Below are 19,725 nucleotides of genomic sequence, written 5' to 3' on the forward strand. Positions count from 1 at the left end.
GTTTTCATTGATATCTTTAACCTCTTGCTTTGGCCTGAAGTACCCACCTGCTTCAAGCAGGCTTTAATTATACAGATGCCTAAGAAGAATGTAGTAATCTACCTCAATGAATATCATCCAGCCTGTCTATTATCCACTGTGATGAAGTGGTTTGTGAGGCTGGAGATGAATCACACAGTATCAAATCCTTCCTGAGAACTGACGTGTATCTACTCCAATTTGCCTGTCATCACAACAGGTCAGCAGCAAATGGCATTTAATTGGCTCTTCACACAATCCTCGAACATCTGGGCAGCGAAGATACATACATCATGATGCTCTTCATTTTCTGCAGCTCAACATACTATGATCCTCTCAAACTAATCAATCAGGTTCAAGTCCTCGGCATCTATGTCTCCTTCAGCAAATGGATTCTTGATTTCTTCATTTGCAGGCACCAGGTAGTCAGAATTGCAAGAATGTTTCCTCCAGAATCTCCCTCAACACAGGTGAACCACTATGCTGTGTGCTTAGATCCTATCCTGGTTGCTGAATGCTTTTAACAATGAGGCTATCTACAGCTCGATGCCATAGTTAAGTTTGCCCATGACTGTACCTTATTGGCCGAATCGAAAATTGAGACGAATCGCTATATAGGAGGGAGATTGTAAATGTGACTGCGAGGCACCACGACAACAACTTATTACTCAATGTGAGTAAGATTGAGATTGAGTGGGTCAGTGACTTTAAATTCCTCAGTGTTATAATTTCAGAGCTCTGTCGTGGGTCTAGCACATAAGTGCAATTACCAAGGAAGCAAGGCAGTGCCTCTACTTTCTTCGTAGTTTATGAAAGTTTGGGATGTCAACTAAAACTTGGATGAACTTCCACAGATGTGTGGTGGAGAGTACACTGACTGGTAACATTATGTCTGGTATGGAAACTTCAATGCACGCATTGAAAAACCTATGAAATGTAGTCGGTATGGCCCTTTCCATCAAGGGTAAAGCCCTCATCACTATTCAACACATCTGTATGTATCACCATCGCAGGAAAGCAGCATCCATCATCAAGGACTGCCACCATCTAGACCCTGCAGCCTTCACACTGACGCCACCAGGAAGAAGGTACAGGAGCCTCAGAATCTGAAAGACCCTGATGTATTTGGTGTGTACAGTGAAACAATATGACAAAAAAATAAGAGATATCTTTGGAACCAAAGTTGGCAGTGAAAACATCAATAATTTCAGATATGCAGATGACACTGTGCACGGAGGTAGAACTACAAAACATAATTAATATAGTTGTTGAAGAAAGTGCAAAAATGGGTCTATCTATCAATTGCAAAACGGCAGACTGCATGGTGATATCCAAAAGGAAGGAGTATCCTATCTGCAGGCTGAGAATAAACGCTGAAGATATAAAACAAGTACAGAACTTTTGCTACTTAAGAGGCTGGGTGACATCAGATGGCAGATGCGACATGGACATCAAAAGAAGTATAGGGATAGCAAAAGACACCTCTTGATTGCCTTGAAAAGTACACTGACCAATACCAAACTAGGCATGACAATCCGCCTCAGAGTATTGAAATGTTACGTTTATCGAGTTATGTTATACGGCTCAGAATGTCGGACAATATCTAGTAGCATGGGGAAACGAATTGAAGCAGCAGATATGTGGTTTTTGAGGAGGATGCAAAGAATATCATGGACGAAATTGAATATCTAACGAGCATGTCATGTACAGAGCAAACACAAAAGAAGAAATAATGTATAGGATCATGAAAAGTCAATGTAACTTCATTCGACATGTGATTAAGAAAGAGGAGTTGGAATGCACGGTAAGTACGGGAAAGATTGAAGGGATGAAAGCAAGAGGAAGACCAAGACGAATGATGATGGAGACAGCAGCCAGAGAACTGGAAATGAATATTAATGAATTGATCCACTTGACCCGAAATAGGAGTGTGTGGGCCATGGCAGTCAAAGCTCAAACTGGGCACGGCGCCTGTTGATGATGATGATCTTAAATACAACACAAATCGACATTTAGATTTAAAAAAAAAACAACACATGGAGGCACCAAGATTTTCCCGGCTGTTATCCATACAGCTAGTGTTACCCAGAGAATGAATGCTGTGCTGCCTTATATCCATGAGTTACGGGACTCCTAACAGGCCACAAATCTCTGCATCTGTGACACAGCTATTAGAGTGTACACCAACATAAATGGAGCAAATATCATCTTGCACTACACCGAGCTGTCACCAGGTGCAGACATGGCCCAAGTGTGAGTGAGAGACTGAAGCGCGTCAATGTTTCACACACTTGAATGCAAGCAGTGTTAAAGGGAAAGAAAACAATAAACTCTAGTCCAAAGAGGACTGCACCCAAAACTCTCAATGCTGAACGAAGCCTAAATTGTGCTGAAAAGAACAACTGATAATAAAACGAATACCACTAGTCTTCAGAGTCAGTTGATCTGACTGTCCAATCTCTCAGGCAATGCGGAATGCAGGCGTCAAAGTGTTGCTGTGTCCGTGTCCAAGTCTCGGCACAATACGATGAAATGAATGGAATAATTCGTTCACACGTGCATATTTAGAAGCAGAATTGCCCTATCTGCTGCGCTGCCGGATCCATGGTTGTGACAGCAACCCCATCCTAGCCCCTGAGGCGCCACAGATCTGTGTCCTCTGGAAGTCTCGAATGAGGGACTAGTCCAAGATGGCCTTCAGTGGTGCATTGCCAATATTGGAGCCAAAGACTTCCATATAGAGACAAGAGCATAGACAGAGGTAGCTCGACCAAGTGACACCATGAGACAAATCATTCTGAAAATGAGGATCCTCCGATTGGAGCTAATCCGGCATCTCCTTCAATAAGAAAACTGACACAGAATCTGAATTTATCAAAATAAACTTAAACTTACACGGAAAGCACCAGGAAACCACATTACAAAGAGTGAGCCGCTCAAGAAAAATACAAGAAACTCTAAAACCATTAATAAATATTAATCAAAAATTAACCATTTCAGATGCTCTAAAAACCTCAGAGCCCAAAAGCTCTCTGATACCCTGCACAGCCCTGAAGAAGGCACTGCTAGAGCATCCCTCTCTGACACTAGATGGCCCTGGAAGACCTGAAATCTTGAGATCCAGGGAAGACTTGAGACACATAGGGAACTTGAGAGGGAGGGAAGGGGAACTCGAGAGAGAGGGAGACTTGGGGATCCAGAGAGGCTGATACCTGTGAACACCAACACTGATATCAAGAAACCTCAGGCAGGGCCAAGAGGGAGGCTTAGGCGATCTCGATGGGGAGGACATTGAATAACCCTAAACACATTGAATAAGCCTTGGAAACAATCGGAAAAATAAATACCCTGGGACATATAGAAAAGTTCTTGGGAAACATTAAAACCATGAACGTTGAAACCATGAGACTTGAAACCTAGAGAAGGAACCATTTCAAATCTTATTCAGTGTTTTATCTTTCGCAATTTTTCCAGAGACAATGAGGATATACTCTGAATTTCACAGATAAAGACAGCGTAGTCAGTTTTCTTTCATCACTAAACCAGGTGGTTCTCTGTAGCTCAGTTTAATTTGCAACATGAAAGTTCTATTTTTCCATTCTGTACCATGACTTTCATCAAGGGGTAATCCAGCCAGGGACCAGCTTTTGGAGTAGGGCTCTTCCAGATTTTACACTTGACTTGACTGTTGAATCAATTGATAAGCTTACTTGAAGCGGTCATTTGTTATGTAGATTTGAGTCACGAGACCACATTGCTGGGAACCTGGGTACTTGTGTCTTGTAAAGCTTGGAATGGATACCAGAGAAATTCAATGTAGACTGAGAAACTCGGTATGTAGGTTCAGAACTCCCGAAATGTAAGTCAGGACATGCACTGAGAATAAAAGGCACCCTCTCCTCAGGCCACCAATGTCAAAACGTCATTGTTCAAACCTTGCTGAGTCTATTCCATGGCAAGCTCCTTCATGCTGGAGACAGAAAAAAAGTTCATACATAGAAATTCCAAGGGAACATTGTTGCCTCGATGAATCACTCTGGCCAATGAATCTCATGGCCAAGGTTAGCTACAATGTCTCTGCGTGGTTGGGGTTTACCGTCACAAGGTTCGGATATGACCCAAGTGCTGAGTGGGAGACTGAATCGGTTGGATATTTAACAGACTTTAATGTGAAAAGATTTAAAGGGAAAATAAAACAAGAAACTCTAGAGCAAACAGGACCGTTAGCTAAAACTTCTAAATGGTGAATGAAGCTTAAACTGCGGCTGAAAAGAATAGCTAAGAATAAAACGAATACCGCTATTCTTCAGAGTCGGTTGACCTGACTGTCCAACTTCTCAGGCGAGGCGGAATGCAGGTTGCGAAGCGTTGCTGTTCTGTGTCCAAGTCTTGACACAATACGACGGAATGGATATCACAATGCTATCAGAATGATAGAATAATTAGCTGACACGTGCATATTCACGAGTACAATTGCCATATCTGCTGCGTTGCCGAATCCATGGTTGTGACAGAACCAATTAATATATATTTGCATCTCAGTTTAGTTAATGCTGCCTAGCCTGATGAGTTCATCCAGCATTTTGTGTGCATTGCCTAATGATTGATGTGGTTCTTTCCACTGCAGTTAAATTAATGTTAATTATGATCCTGTGTTGGGTAAAGTGTGATGATTATACAATTCCCACTACTTTTCTGACGTGGCTGATCTACTAGGAAAGATCAAATGCTGAGGTCGGCACTCATTGGACATTGTGAATGAATGTACTCCACACGTTTTTGCAATATGCATCATAACCTATTGGATGCAAACACAAAAATTTCTCCTTTTTCAAAGTAAGGTGTTTCCCTTCGTCAACCAACAAACTGTCCTCAACCAAATCTCTTCCTTTCCACGCATGTTTGCTCCTACCCCATCCTCCCAACTTACCAGGGATAGGGATTTTCTTGGGATCACTTACCACCCCATCAGCCTCCACACCTAGCAGTTAATTCTCTGAAACTTCTGCCACCGTCAATGGGATCGCACCATCAAGCATGTCTTTTTAACACACCCATTTTCAGCTTTTTGCAGTGATCGCTCCCTACACGACACCGTTGTCCACCGTCACTCCCACTGACCTACGTCCTGGCACTTATCATTGCAAGTGGAAGAAGTGATACACCTGCCCCTACGCATCCTCCTTCACCACCATCCAGAGCCCTAAGCAGTCCCTCCAGGTGACCCTTCATCTGTGATTCTGTTGGGGTCACTTACTGTGTTCGGTGCTCCCAGTGTGGTCTCCTCATCACCGGTGAGACGCAATGTAGATTCGGAGGCGGCTTTGCCGAGCATCCCACAGCAAGTAAGATCTCCCAGTGGCCCCTAATTTTAATTCCGCTTCCCATTTCTGTTCCGATATGTCCATTCATCTCCTCGTCCACTGCTGTGATCAGGTCACATTTGGGTTGCAGAACCAATACCTTATATTCGTTTGGGTGGCCTCCAACGTGATGGCATGAAAAATATTTCTCAAATTTCTGGTAATGCCCTTCACTACACCCCCACACCCAATACTCCATTTCCCCTTTTCCCTCTCTTATCTCATCCCCTTTTTTCTTTCTTCCATGGCCTTCTGTCTCTTTCACCAATCTGCTTTGCAGGTCTTTACTTCATCCTTCCCATCCAGGTTTCATCTATCACCTGGTGGTACTCCTACCCCTCTCCCACCTCTTAAATCCACTCTTCAGCTATTCTTCTCCAGTCCTGCGGAAGGGTTTTGCCCCCAAATGTTTAGTGTGATTTTTTCATTGATGCTGCCAGGTTTGCTGAATTCCTCCAGTATATTGTGCGTGTTGCTGGGATTTCTAATATCTGCAGATTTTTTTCTTTTTGGTGTTTCTAACTTGTTCGCACTTGTTTGCAATTTAAGTAGCTGTATTGTTGTTTATTGTCAGATATGTAAAGTTATAAAATTCATAGAGAAAACAGTAATTAGACCTCAAACAGAAGTAACTGTGCTGTCTTTCCTTCAGGTACATGAATGGCATTTTATGCTAACGAGTGGTAATATGTTTCAGAACATTCTATTCCTTGCTTCTGTGAGGGAGTTAGCCATCAATTCACTGGCATTAAAAGCAATTCGACTTCGCAGTTCTTTCCAGCAACAGTAGTTCCATTGATTATAATAGTTAGGCTCAATGGTTTATCTCTTGGACTTAAAAGTGGCAATACAAGTGGATTTTGTGACAATGTGTGAGTAAGGTGGTGAACAAGGAAAACGACATGCTTTCCTACAACACACGGCACAATGAGTATAACAATTGGGCTGTATATGTAAGTACGCCACATGTGGAGTACTCTGTGTGTTTTTGCTTGATGGATTACAAGATGTATATGGAGGCACAGAACGGGGTGTCAGAAGAGATACACCAGGTTATTGCCTCTGTGTGCAGTATGTCTTCTGGTGCAAAGTAGGGGGAAATAAATTGCTTTCGTTGCAGCCTGTGAGGCCGAGGGGTAACCTGATGGAACATCATGAGGGACCTGAACACAGTAGATGGTCAAATGTTCAAACACTGGAAAGTTCAAAATTCAAAGTAAAAATTATTATCGGAGTGCATACATGCCACCACGTATAAGACTTCTTTTTCAGGCATACTTAGAAAAATGTATAGAGCAGTAACTTTGTAGATTCAAAATTCTTATTGCTCTGCCCAGGATTTTATTCCGTGTTTATTTGTTTTCTTGAAATACAATAGCACAAATGCAGGAATACGATATATAACAACATTCTAGGCATGTGGACAGCAGCCACACTATTTAACTGATCAAAGAGTAAGGCTGGGCAAAACTTATTTTCCAAGGATAGAAAGATTGCAGAGTCTGGACTAACCATATCTGCTATAAAACATCAATGCCAGCTCAGGAAGTACTGCACAAGATGCTTGAAAACACCTAATATAATTTTATTATGTTTATCAAGTTTCAACTTTAGCCTGGACAGCTGAGTAACTATTTTTTTCTAATATGAAATCATATGGGGGTGGGAAGAGGAGTTACATCGTTAATAAAGAATGCAGAGCTGGGATGGGCAGATGTTTCTTTCAGTTCAGCTTTTGAAGCTTGTCACAATTCACCATTCTTTTCACACCAAACTTAACATTCCAACATTGACCTTTTTGATTTAGAGTCGGGATTAGAAATTAGGCCCATAAATTTCTTAGTCAGAACACAGCCAGCTGCGAAGTATAGAGTTAGCATATCAATACAGCAGAGGAAATGATAAAATGGATGATATTTTTCAGCATATGCCATGATACAGGTGTTTCCTGCCAGCTCAACAGATAAACAATTTTTGCAGAGACATTCTTGTCTCAATGCAGAATGTGGCAAGAGATTTTCATATACAAGGAATAAAATATTGACAGCATTTAATGGTCACTGTCTCAAAATCCCCTTTCTAATTGTTTGTAAGAAAAACAAGATGCAATTCACTTACGTTGAGTGTGAGTTTATATTCTCTAAAATCTGTGGCAAGCCGCCGTGAATACTCAGAAAGAACATGGTTGGTTTGTTGCTCTGTAACAGTTCAAGGTGTTGACAACCGGGCAAAATCAATTGCAATGGCAAATTGTATAACTCATACAATATTAGCAAACAGCCATAGCACACGGCACTCAAAGGTTCAAAGGTCCCAAGGTCAAATTTAATGTCAGAGAATTGTAAACAATATATATCCTGAAATGTTTGTTTTTCTCGCAAACACCTACGATAACAGCCCAAAAGAATGAACGACAGTTAAACGTGAGAACCCCAAAGTACCCCCAGCTCGCTCTCCCGTGCTTTCTCGAGTATAAAATCCGACAATAAACAAAGAGCTCTCCCTGAATGAATATTTGCAGCTCAACTGTCTCAATTGTTATATTTCATCAACAGAAAAAAACCTGTTTCATCTTGAAGTGTTATTAATAACATGAAAGCTTGTAGCATTATTTGAATTTTGAGCAACGCGCACAAAATGCTCGATGTACTCAGCAGATCAGGCAACATGGATGGAAATAACCAGTCAGTTGATGTTTTCTGCTGATACTCTTGTCATCTGTTGCTGTGTGAAATATATCCAGACGTTTCATTTATGTGCAAATTAACGAGTATATGGTGTAGAAAAGAAAAGCTATGATATCCAGAAGTTGTAAATATAACTATAACAGGTGTTTCAGAAATGGAGTTGTGTGATAATTTTCATTATGAACAGCGGTGATGTGAAAAACGTGTATAAAAGGCCTGCTGAAATCTGGGACAGGAGGTGGGGAAGTCTCCAAAAAAAGAAACATCAGGATCAGCGCCTGATCTATTTGTTCGGCTCATTGCAGTTTAATATGTAAATAAAAATCAAATGTACAAATGTCAGTTTGCAAATGCAGCTCCACTTTTCAGATAAAAGATGATGTTATTAATTCTATAGGTTCTATTCTGTCTTTGTTTGCACACTCCTGCTTTTCATTTTCCATTTTCTTTACATTAGCACTTATTTAGAACCTTTTCACATCGATCACTTTTTGGTGGTGTCAACTGAAAGTCATCAGACAAATGCAACATTAGATCTGAGCCAACAACTGCGATATGGCCTATTGAGTGCTTCTAGTACTTGTCACATGAAGCGGTTTCCTTTTACATTGGAATGACTTTCAGTTAGATTCCACACATCTCTCTTTTCAATTTTTGGGTTTGACTCTGCTGCCAGCAATGTGACTCTATATTACCCAATTCTATTTTTCCAGAGAAATGGTAATGTCTCTAATATTGTTTTATACCCCATCCCTGCAGCAGGAATTAACAAAATGAAGAGTCCTTCAAGTGAGATGTTTGGTTGTGTGAACACCAGAAGCAGAATGTTTTGTTCAAGAACCTGGTGCAGCGAGTCCTGAGACACTTATACCTTCTACCTGATGGCAGCAGTGAGAAAAGAGCCTAGCCTGGTTGGTAAGGATCTTTGATGATGCCAGTGCCTGAGAAGAATAATGTGGGCAACCTTAATGACTGTTGCCTGGTGGCATTCACATCGACAGTGATGACATGCTTTGAGACGTTGGTCATGACCAGACTGAACTCCTGGCTCAGCAAGGACCTGGACCCATTGCAACTTGCCTAACGCCACAATAGGTCAATGGCAGATGCAACCTCAATGTCTCTCCACATGGTTTTACACCACCTCGACAACAAAAACACTTATATCAGGATGCTGTTCATCGATTATAGGTCAGCATTTAATACCATCATTCCCACAATCCTGATTGAGAAGTTGCAGAACCTGGTCCTCTGTACCTCCCTCTGCAATTGGATCCTCAACTTCCTAACAAGAAGACCACAATCTGCGGATTGGTGGTAACATCTCCTCCTCGCTGACGATCAACACTGTCGCACTCAGGGGTGTACGCTTAGCCCACTGCTCTACTCTCTTTATACACATGACTGTGTGGCTAGGCATAGCTCAAATACCATCTGTAAATTTGCTGACGATACCACCATTGTTGGTAGAATCTCAGGTGGTGACTTGAGGGCTTACAGGAGTGAGATATGCCAACTAGTGAAGGGAAAGACGAAAGAACACATACCAATCCTCACAGAGAGATCAGAAATGGAGAGAGTGAGCAGTTTCAAGTTCCTTGGTGTCTAGATCTCTGAGGATCTAACCTGCTCCCAACAGTTATAAAGAAGGCAATACAGCGGCTCTATTAGGTGTTTGAAGGGATTTGTCCTGTCAACAAATACACTCAAAAACTTCTACAGTTGTACCGTGGAGAGCTTTCTGATCGGCTGCATCACTGTTTGGTATGGAGGAGCTACTGCACCGGACCGAAAGAAGCTGCAGAAAGTTGTAAATCCAGTCAGGTCTATTTTCGATACTTGCATAAAAAGTACCCAGGACATCTTCAGGGAGCGGTCTCTCAGAAAGGCAGTGTCCATTATTAAGGATCTCCAGCACCCAGGTCATGCCATTTTCTCACTTTTTTCTCATTTTCTCATCAGATAGGAGGTACAGAAGCCTGAAGGCACACACTCAGCGAGTCAGGAACAGCTTCATCCCCTCTGCCATCTGATTCATAAATGGATATTGAATCTTTAGATACTGCCTCACTTTTTTTACATATACAGTATTTCTGTTTTTGCACATTTTAAAAAAAAAACTATTCAATGTATGTATACTGTAATTGGTTTACTTATTTATTAATTTTTATTTTATTTTATTTTTTTTCTCTCTGCTAGATTACGTATTGCATTGAACTGCTGCTGCTAAGTTACCAAATTTCACGTCACATGCTGGTGATAATAAACGTGATTATGATTCTGATTTTCATATTAATGTGCTCAATGGTTGGAAGGTATTTTCCGTAATGTACAATTACCTTTTGTATGATTTTCCACGCAAACACATTGGTATTCTCAAACAGGCCATACTGAATCCAGTTAGTACACTTTCCACCACAAATCTACGTAAGCTTTCCAGAGACTTGATGACATGTTGAATCTCTGCAGACTCCTGAGAAGGGAGTTACTACCATGCTTTCTTTGCAATTATATTTACATGATTTGTCCAGGAGAGGTCCTCTGAAGTAGTGGACCTATTGAAATTGAGCTAGAGGTTGTTGCTATTAAACCACTCGGCCAAATTTTCACGCTCCGCCCTGTATGCCGATCCATCACAATTTTTTATACAGCCCACTACGGTGGTGTCATCAGCAAACTTGTATATAGTGTTTGAGCTGTACCTAGTCACAGAGTCATTGGTATAAAGTGAATAGAGTAGGGGCCTAAACACACGTCCCTGTGAAGCTTCTGTGTTGATGGAGATTGGACAGTAGATGTTTTTGCCAATCTGAACTGACTGGGACCTGCAAGTGGGGAAGTCTAAGATCCAATTGCATCTGTGGACATTGAGGCCGAGGTATTGGAATTTACTGATTAATTTTCAGTGAATGATCATATTACATGCTGAGCTTTAATTGATGAAGATATATATGCATCTTTGCTGTCCAGATGTTTCTGGGTTGTGCAAAGAGCCACATGGCATCTGTGGTTGCTTCGGTCCGCAAATTGGAGCGGATCCAAGTCGCCACTCAGTCAGGAACTGAGATGCTTCAACACCAGCATCTCAAACAATTTCATCGCTGTGCATGTGTGTATAGAATGTGTGACCAATGTGTCATACAGCATGTAGGGCTGAACCTCATTAAAAAAAAAACATACCTCTACAAATAATGCTTATCTTTATAGCTAAATAAGTAAATACATCACCTGAGAGGATTGACATATTTTCACAGGAAGCGTCTCATCTTGGCTTGGCACCAGGGAGACGGTTGTGAGCGCATGTGTTCATAACACCACAAGAACATCAGATATAGGAGCAGAATTAGGCCATTGGGCCCATCGAGTGTGCTCCGCCATTTCCTGGCATAAGTACCGTTACTGTCTCTGTCAACGCATCCCAGGCACCTAACACTCTATGTGTCAACAACCTGCCCAGTAAATTGCCTTTATACATTCCCTCCCCTCATCTTCAACTACAATTTCTAGTATTTGACATTAATAACATAAAATAAATATTCTGGGTGCTGACCTCATCTATGCCTCGTACACTTGTATATATTCTGATCAGGTCTGCCTGTAGCCTCTGACACACCAACCAAAATAATTCTCATGTATCTAACCGACCCTTAGAGCTAATGCGATCTAACACAGACAGTAAACTGGTAAAACTATTCTGCACCCTTTTTAAAATACCCACATCTTCATAATGGAACCTAGTGCTCCAGATAGCAAGCAAATGTTTTGTACAACTGCATCATTAATTCCTGAATCAGGAAAGACATAGGTGCCAAACGCTACTCTTTGATGTTCTTCTCCACTCTTCATGCTTCCTCAGTATCTGTGACATGAACAAGCTTACAAGAGAACCCATTTGTTATATCACATACAACTGAGCTCTTAGCACCAATCACTATGAACCAACACAGAATACTCTCTTCCTGCGAGACGATTATCTTTCAATCACAACCCTCTGTCATTTAGGGGCAAGTCAATTCTTAATCCAATCCCGACCAACCAACCAGAGGGACACTTGTAAACAGGTTACTAAAGTTCGTGTAGACAACATCTACTGTTCCACTCTCATTAACAACTTTGGTCATATTATGAAAAGCTATGTGCCATTGGTGAAAGACAATTTGTCCTGCAGAACAAATGTAGTCTGTCCCTCTTACCATGTTATTTTGATTTTTAATTCCATCATAATTAATCCTATCCCTTCGAAAGTGAAGAAAAAATTCTCTACCACAGATGTAAGCTCACAACAGCCTCAAGTTTCTTGGATTAACCTATTTGTTTGTTTGTGGGTAGACAAGATCTTCATCAAAGACCCAAAAACCTTCACCTTTGCCTCTCTACCTAAACTGGGATAAATCACATCAATCTCTGGAAATTTATTCATATGAATGCTCTACAAAAATACTCAACATTATCCACTTCTTGAACTACAAATGCCCTTGTGTATTGGAGTACCTGATACTGATCCTATGTTCCTCTATGAATTCCTCATGGGTGACTAGAAATGCAAAATACCAGTTCTCTCTTCAGTCAGCCTCTTGATCTGATTTGATGATTCTGACCAGATAAGGATCCTCCCTTACTGATTGCCTGTCAATATTGGTACATCAAAGACATCCACTGTAGCAATATTGGATCACATAGATCTTTCCATCTTTTGCCTACATATCTGTTCAGAGGTCCCAGTGATTATCGGGAGGCCGATTATACACTCCTCTAGAGTGACTGCAGCTTTTGTCATTCTACAATCTACCCATATTACCTCAATGGACAAGCCCTCAATTATGGCTCCCTGTGATGTCAGCTATGGCATTCTCCCTCGTTTGTAATGCGAGCCTCCACCTTTTTTAATCCTTTTTCTATCAATTTTGCAATATTAAAATCCCCGAAAGTTGAGCAATCATAATATTACGTGACCACCCAAAGACTTTGTTGACCTTGACATCATTGAACCAGCTTATCATTCGGGAATTAATTTTGAGCCAGAGAATTAGCTCTCTGTTTCTCTGATTTTCGAATTCCATATCATTTTCACTCAACTGAAATATATATACTCTGCCAGCGGTTGTTGCAGTGCTCTGGCAAGCTCTGCCGTTTACCCTCTGGAGAGGAACCCACATCTCAAACATGCAAAGTTGTATTTTTGAGAGGTGCATAGGCACTAGAGTTTGGAGGGACCAGCACCCTGAAACTGCTATTTAAAGCCATCTCTGCCTTCTGTCTGCACTTCAGTGTGTGCAACTGTTGGTTCAGCTGAATCACGATGTCTGAGATGAGGTGAAACAGGAAAAACCTCATCAAACATAGTCTGCAGGGACTCCTGACTCCTGATCTCCTACATCTGGTGGCAGGTGCATATCACTCCATTACTGCCATTACTATCCGTCCAATGAAACAAATGGAGTAGAATTAAGGAAAAGCAAACTTAGCTTGTGCTAACTTTGCTGTTGGTTGCTTTTACTGAAGCTTGCTAGTCAAAAAAGCAACCAGCAGTACACGGGAACTTTCACCATAATATCAATACCTTTTGTTCTCTCCAAACAAGTACTTACCTGCCAACTTTCAAATGTCTCCGGCTCCTCCCCTCAGCTGCAAATTGTTCTGTCACTCATTGTTCTGCATCGCTTTGGTGTAGCTGACTCCTTGCAGCTGGATTTCTATCCATGAACATTAATATATTTTGAAAAGAGAACTTGACTGTAGTAGAATTTTGTCACTCACGTAAAACAATAAGAAGGAAGGTCTTCGTGAAGTAGGGCATATCAGAATCTTTAACGCACGGTATGGGACAGTATGAGGGAGACATCGTGTCGGTGAAAGAAATACATTACGCAGTCTAGGAGATGCAGATCCCAGCGAAATACATGGAGAGATGCTGAAAGCAAAAAAAAATAATAACTTAAAGTACATTTTAAGGCACATTAAAATGATCATGGGTGCTGGAGAATATTATTCCCTTCTAGGGGATTGAGAAATTTCTGCTAAGTGACTTTTATTCTCCGGGAAAATGACTCAATTTTTCTTTCGTCATTTCGTGTGGAAATAACATAGAATATTTGGTGTGACATCGAGAGACGGAGATGAATAAAGATGTATGATAAGATATAATATTTTTGTTCTTTGATTTCATGAATATTGGTCACACAGGAAGAATAATTAAAGGGCATTCAGCACGGAGAGTCGTTTAGCGTTTTCAAGCGTTTGCTGATAGTGTGCGTCGGGACGGGATCTCGGAATCATTTGTTAAAGTGGTAAACTGTGCCGTGGGTAGGTGACAAATGAGAAACATGATCCCAGACAACTACCACTTACACTAAAACACAGTCTTTGCAATGGGCTCAATAATCTTCTCGGCGCCAGTAAATGTGTATGACCAAATGCGTTTAGAGTGCAAATATTGGGTCAATGACTTTTCTCAGTTTATTGGTTTCTTAGGAGGAGGTGAAAATGAATCCGAGATGTCCATGAAAGGACATGTCCTTTCTCATTGGCGCATTTCAGTAAACTGTCGTTCATGCCTACATGTTGTGAAAATCTATTGGTAGATTTTTTTTGCCCTAAAAAGTAGCTGTCAAAGAGTTAGCCTTCAGATCAGTCGGAATGTTAGAACACTTTAGAAGTTTTAAACTCAAGAGCCACCGCTGTCACTGACTACTACGGAATGCTGTGGTCGTTTTCGGCACTGCTTATGTTGCAGATCTGGAAATGTGAGTTTAGTGAGATTATTCTGTAACCGGCGTGTTGTTTGTTATTAATGCCTACAGTGTTTTTGTGTAATGTTATCACTCTGTTACCAATAGATGTGGAGTGTGGAATACATAAACAAATGTGATTCTCTGTCAAGTTTGATATTGTGATGAAAACTAATGTGGATATGTTTAAACAGTGGAAAATGTCTTTCTCCTGTGAATTACTCACTTATCCAAATCAAATATTAATGTGATTTAATTATCAGAGACAAATGGCAAAAGAGATCAGGAAAAGGTCTGATTTATTTCTGATTTGAGATGATAGAAATGCAGCACTGAAGTTGTGTATTAACGTTGTAGTTAAATTGAATACATATTTTGAAAGTCTTTTCCCCTCTCTTTCTCTTTTCTTAGCATGGTTCAATATCTTTTTGGCCCTTTATAAGTGTTTCCATTAAATCATGGACTTCAGATTTTGAACTTATCGTTGAGATTTCTATCAAACCGTAAACAGAGAAATTGCACCTAAACAACGTTGTTGTGTATCTTAATGTTATGAACACTTACTAAATCCCATCAGAGCTACTGAGGCATAGGCCGCCGACCTGCTCGAGTAGCTCGCTAGACCCCTGAGCCAGAAATGAGGTTTTTAGAGATTCTTTTGTTGTTTTGTTGGGATTGGGTTGCTGGACCCGTGCCCAACTCTCATCTTTTCGCTGCCCGGCTTGGGACCGCCCATGGGGATGTTTCTCACAAACACCGCATCCGCAGCATCTGTGAATTGACATGCTAAATTGATTATTAATTTGAGTTTATCAGACATGGTGAGCAAGAATTGTTGGGATACAGCGCATCGGAATTTGGTGTATATAACTCACTGAGCTTGAACAGATGCCGAAACTCTAGCCGTTAGAGCCTCAACGCTCGCACATATTCTTATCACTGGAAATTATGAATTACACCACTCTCCCCAACATGTGAACCCGTGAAGTGAACATTTTTTTAATGCAGCTATTTCAGATTTTGAAAAGGCTTTTCACATTAATCATGTTATACAGTGAACACTGCTAAACTTAACACTGTTGGTATTATTCTTAAATACAACATTTGAAAGCTGGCATCAACGGATCTTCCAGACAGTGCTGCAGATTAATTATTCTTCAAATTTCGTATCTTAAAATATGCGATATTATTTAATTCTGCATTTTAATTCAGCACTTTTCTACGCCCCGGAGAAATCAAACACATGCTTTTCTTAGTGTAATTTCCCGAGTTCTAATCTATAGATGTGAAGAATCGCAGATGTCATGATTTTGAACTTTCTTCCACTTTCGTGGTCTCTCTGTCGGGGTTAAAGTTGCTCATGTTCCATTATATGCGTGTTTGGAATCGCATTTCCTGAGCTGTTGAACTTTATTCCACATTCCGTTTTCTTCTGTCCAAATTAAACGATGGGGCAGAATTTAGTTAAATAAACACGCGACTATGTTCTTTATTTCCTTCCGAATATTTTATTCAAAATGTTTATTGCTTGACTGTCAAATAGCGGGAACCTTCTGGAACACAGCACCATCAAATAAATGGGAAATTGAGTTAACATTAAGTTGCCTGCTTAAAATTTATGGAAAGAAAAGGAAATAAAATATATCCCTCTTATTCGGCAGATGCAAACTAATTTAATCGAGTGTTACGATATATATTGTTTACTTTTAGCTTCTCTGTTGCATTTTTTCAGTTGTTGGCTGCTGCTTTTAAAATAGAATATGGCATCTGTAAGTTTTTAACCGCAGATGTATTTCACAAACGTTTCAATACAAGGAATAGGGGCATACAAATTATAAAGTTTTTGACTGTGAATGCTGCTTCCTCGGGGTTGTGATATCCGAGGGGATACTAATTCTGTGTATTTAAGGATAACTAAAGCTAGTCAGAATACAAAAACATGGCTATTTCATCCATAAGACATTCGTAGAAATTAGACCCTGACAGACACTATTTCACGCTGCAATTATTGTTCAGAACTTCTCATTAAGTGAAACTTTAAAGTTAATGTGTTAGCATTTAAATATACGTACACCTGCGGAACTTGAAACAGCAACATTTTCTTTCGCTATATATTTGCCGTTGCAGAGAAAGATAACTTAAATTCACCGTCCGAAAACAGAGTTATATCGTCATGCAAACGGGCAGCATGCAAAGATCCGCGTCCACTCACCGAGTCTGCTCTGATCAGCAACAACCCCTTTATAAGTTATTCCTTTTTCAGTTTCCTTCTTTCTCAATCTACTGGCGTGATTGTACCGTTCACGTAAAAAAAGAGATAATTTACAGTGGTGATTCAACTTATCATAAAGCCCGTCCATGTGTATATTAAAGGCGGAAGGTGATCGTTTACTTATTAGTCAGGGTATCTAAAGATATGTCGAGAAGGCAGGTGTATGGAGTTGACTGTGAAACAGGAGAAAATCTGCAGATGGTGTAAATCCAAGCAAAACGCAGAGCATGCTGGAGGAAGACGGCAGGCAAGGCAGCATCTGTGGACAAGTGTACAGCATTCGTCCTGTCGAAGGGTCGCTGCCCGAAACCTCGAGTGTTCCCTTTCCATAGATGCTGACCGGCCTGCTGAGTTCCTCCAGCATTTCGTGTGTGTTTATGGCGTTGCGTAGGATCCGAAAACAGTAAAGATGCAATGTCGGAGCAGACCTGATGGGCTGAATGGCCTTATCCTGCTCCTATGTCTTATGGTCCAAAACTGCACACAATTTTCCAATTTAAGCCTCACCAATGTTTCATAGAATTTTAACAAAACGACCCAACTCCTGTACTCAATATATTGTTTTGTGAAGGTTTTCTTTACGAACCTATCTACCTATGATGCCACTTACATGGAACATGTATCTGTAGTACCAGAGCCCTCTGGTCTACAGCGCTCCTTTGTGTGCTATCACTCACCTAACCAATCGCAATGGCATGCCATAAGTCACAGGTCTCCAGTGTGACAGGCAATCATATACATCCTCACTGTGGATCCTTCTGAAAAACCAATGTCTAATCCAATTTACTACTACTTCTTGAATGCCAAGCGACTGAACTATCCTGACCAATCTTTCATGAGGGACCTTGTCAAAGATCTTGCAACGTCAATGTAGACAACATCAACTGCTTTGCCTTCATCGCCTTTCCACGGAACATAATCGAAAAGTTCAGTAATATTGGTTAGATACGACGTTCCACGGGCAAACTCATGTTGACGATCCCTAATCAAACGCTGTCTAGCCAAATACCTATATACACGGTCTCGTAGTATACTTTTCAATAGCCTTCCACTTCTGATGTCAGACTCACTGGCCTACGATTTTCTGGCGTGCTCTTACAGCTTTTCTTGAACAACAGAACAACATCACCTATCCTCATATCCTGTGGTATCTCATGCGTGGATAGAAATCTTTTGAACATCTCTACCAAGGCCCCTGCAGTCTCTGCATTAGCCTCGCTCAAGTTTCGAGGGAATACCTTGTCAGAACCCGGGGATTTATCCAATCTAATTTGCCCCATGACAGCAAACACTGCTTGCTCTGTACATTTCGTCGGGTCCAAGACCTCGCTGCTGCATTGGTTCAAATATATAAACTCTTTAACTGCCCCGAGTAAATTCAGGTGCAAAAAAAAAATCAGTTTAAGATCACTGCCGATCTCTAATTGCTCCTCGCATAGATAATTACTCTAATTTACCGAGGACAAATGTTTTACATTGCTATCCATTTGCTCTTAACATATCTTTAGAAGCTCTTAAGATTCTCCCTCACCTTCTCTGCAAGAAAATAAAACTCAAGCCTTGTTTTAGCGTTCCTCATTTAATTGTCCTGCATTCTTTATACGGCTCAAGTGCCAGTCTGCCTATACCTGCTGTGCAACTCTTTCCCCCCCCCCCGCGCCCCCCCCCTTAACCAGGGGCTCAATACCTCTCAAAATCTAAAGTATATTGAACCTGTTAATCTTGCCTTTTACTCAGGCATAAACATAAAACCTGTATTTTCAAATTTTCACTTTTGAATAGCTCATTCTTACTTTGTACACCTTTGCCAGAAAAACAACGTGTCTCAGCCTACACAGCCAGATCCTTTCTCTTGCGATGGAAGCTGGCCTTTCTCCAATTTAAAATCACACCTGGAGGACCAGACCTAACCTTTTTTCTTAATTCCCTTGAATCTAATTGCATTATGATGATTAGATGCAAAGTGTTGCCCTACACTAACGTCTGTCACTTGCCCCGTCTCCTTTCCTAACATGTGCTCTGGTATTGCAGTGGCTCTGGTTGGGACTTCTATGTACTGGTTTAGGAAACTTCTCTGTACACATTTGGCAACCTCAATCCATTTCAAGCCATTAACAAAATGGGAGGATAAATCAATATTAGGAAAGTTAAAATCGCCTTCGATCACAACCTTATGCTTCCTCTGTGATCTCCTTCAATATTTTCTCCTCTAAATCACTTGGACTCTTGGGTGATCAATGATATATTCCCATTAAGATGGTATTACTTTCATATTCCTCAGTTCGACTCAGCAAACCTCACTAGGCGAGATATCCAAACCGTTCTGAGCACTCCCGTGACATTTTCCTGAATGTCACGGGAATGCTCCTTTAGTCCCTACTGCCTTATCACGTCTAAAGCAACACAACCTTAGAATAATGAGCTGCCAGTCCTCCCGCAACCAAGTCTCACCAATGGGTATAATGTCATAGTTCTGCCTGCTCATGCATGACCGAAACTTCTCAGCATTTCCAACAACAGTCCTTGCATTGAATTATACTATCCGCAACCTAGAAAAACAATCCCGCCCTTCTCAGTTTATTTATTCCTGACCTTTTGTGTAGGCAACAATCATTCTCCAGAACCACTACACGGCCTTTGTGATCTTCTGACACTAT

The 19,725-nt window shown here is 40.9% G+C and overlaps 1 protein-coding gene across 1 annotated transcript in view; it reads left to right on the forward strand.

The window, feature by feature from the left end:
• The first annotated feature begins 963 nt into the window (after positions 1-963).
• LOC140202080 (scavenger receptor cysteine-rich domain-containing protein DMBT1-like) overlaps positions 964-19,725 on the forward strand; it is a 47,856-nt gene continuing 29,094 nt past the window's right edge. Inside the window, exons 1-2 of the mRNA XM_072266941.1 lie at positions 964-1,106; positions 16,507-16,565. Coding sequence (XP_072123042.1) covers positions 964-1,106; positions 16,507-16,565 — 202 coding nt within the window. The remainder of the gene's footprint in view (positions 1,107-16,506; positions 16,566-19,725) is intronic.

The sequence above is a fragment of the Mobula birostris genome, chromosome 8 (genome assembly GCF_030028105.1).
Source record: "Mobula birostris isolate sMobBir1 chromosome 8, sMobBir1.hap1, whole genome shotgun sequence".
NCBI lineage: Eukaryota > Metazoa > Chordata > Chondrichthyes > Myliobatiformes > Myliobatidae > Mobula > Mobula birostris.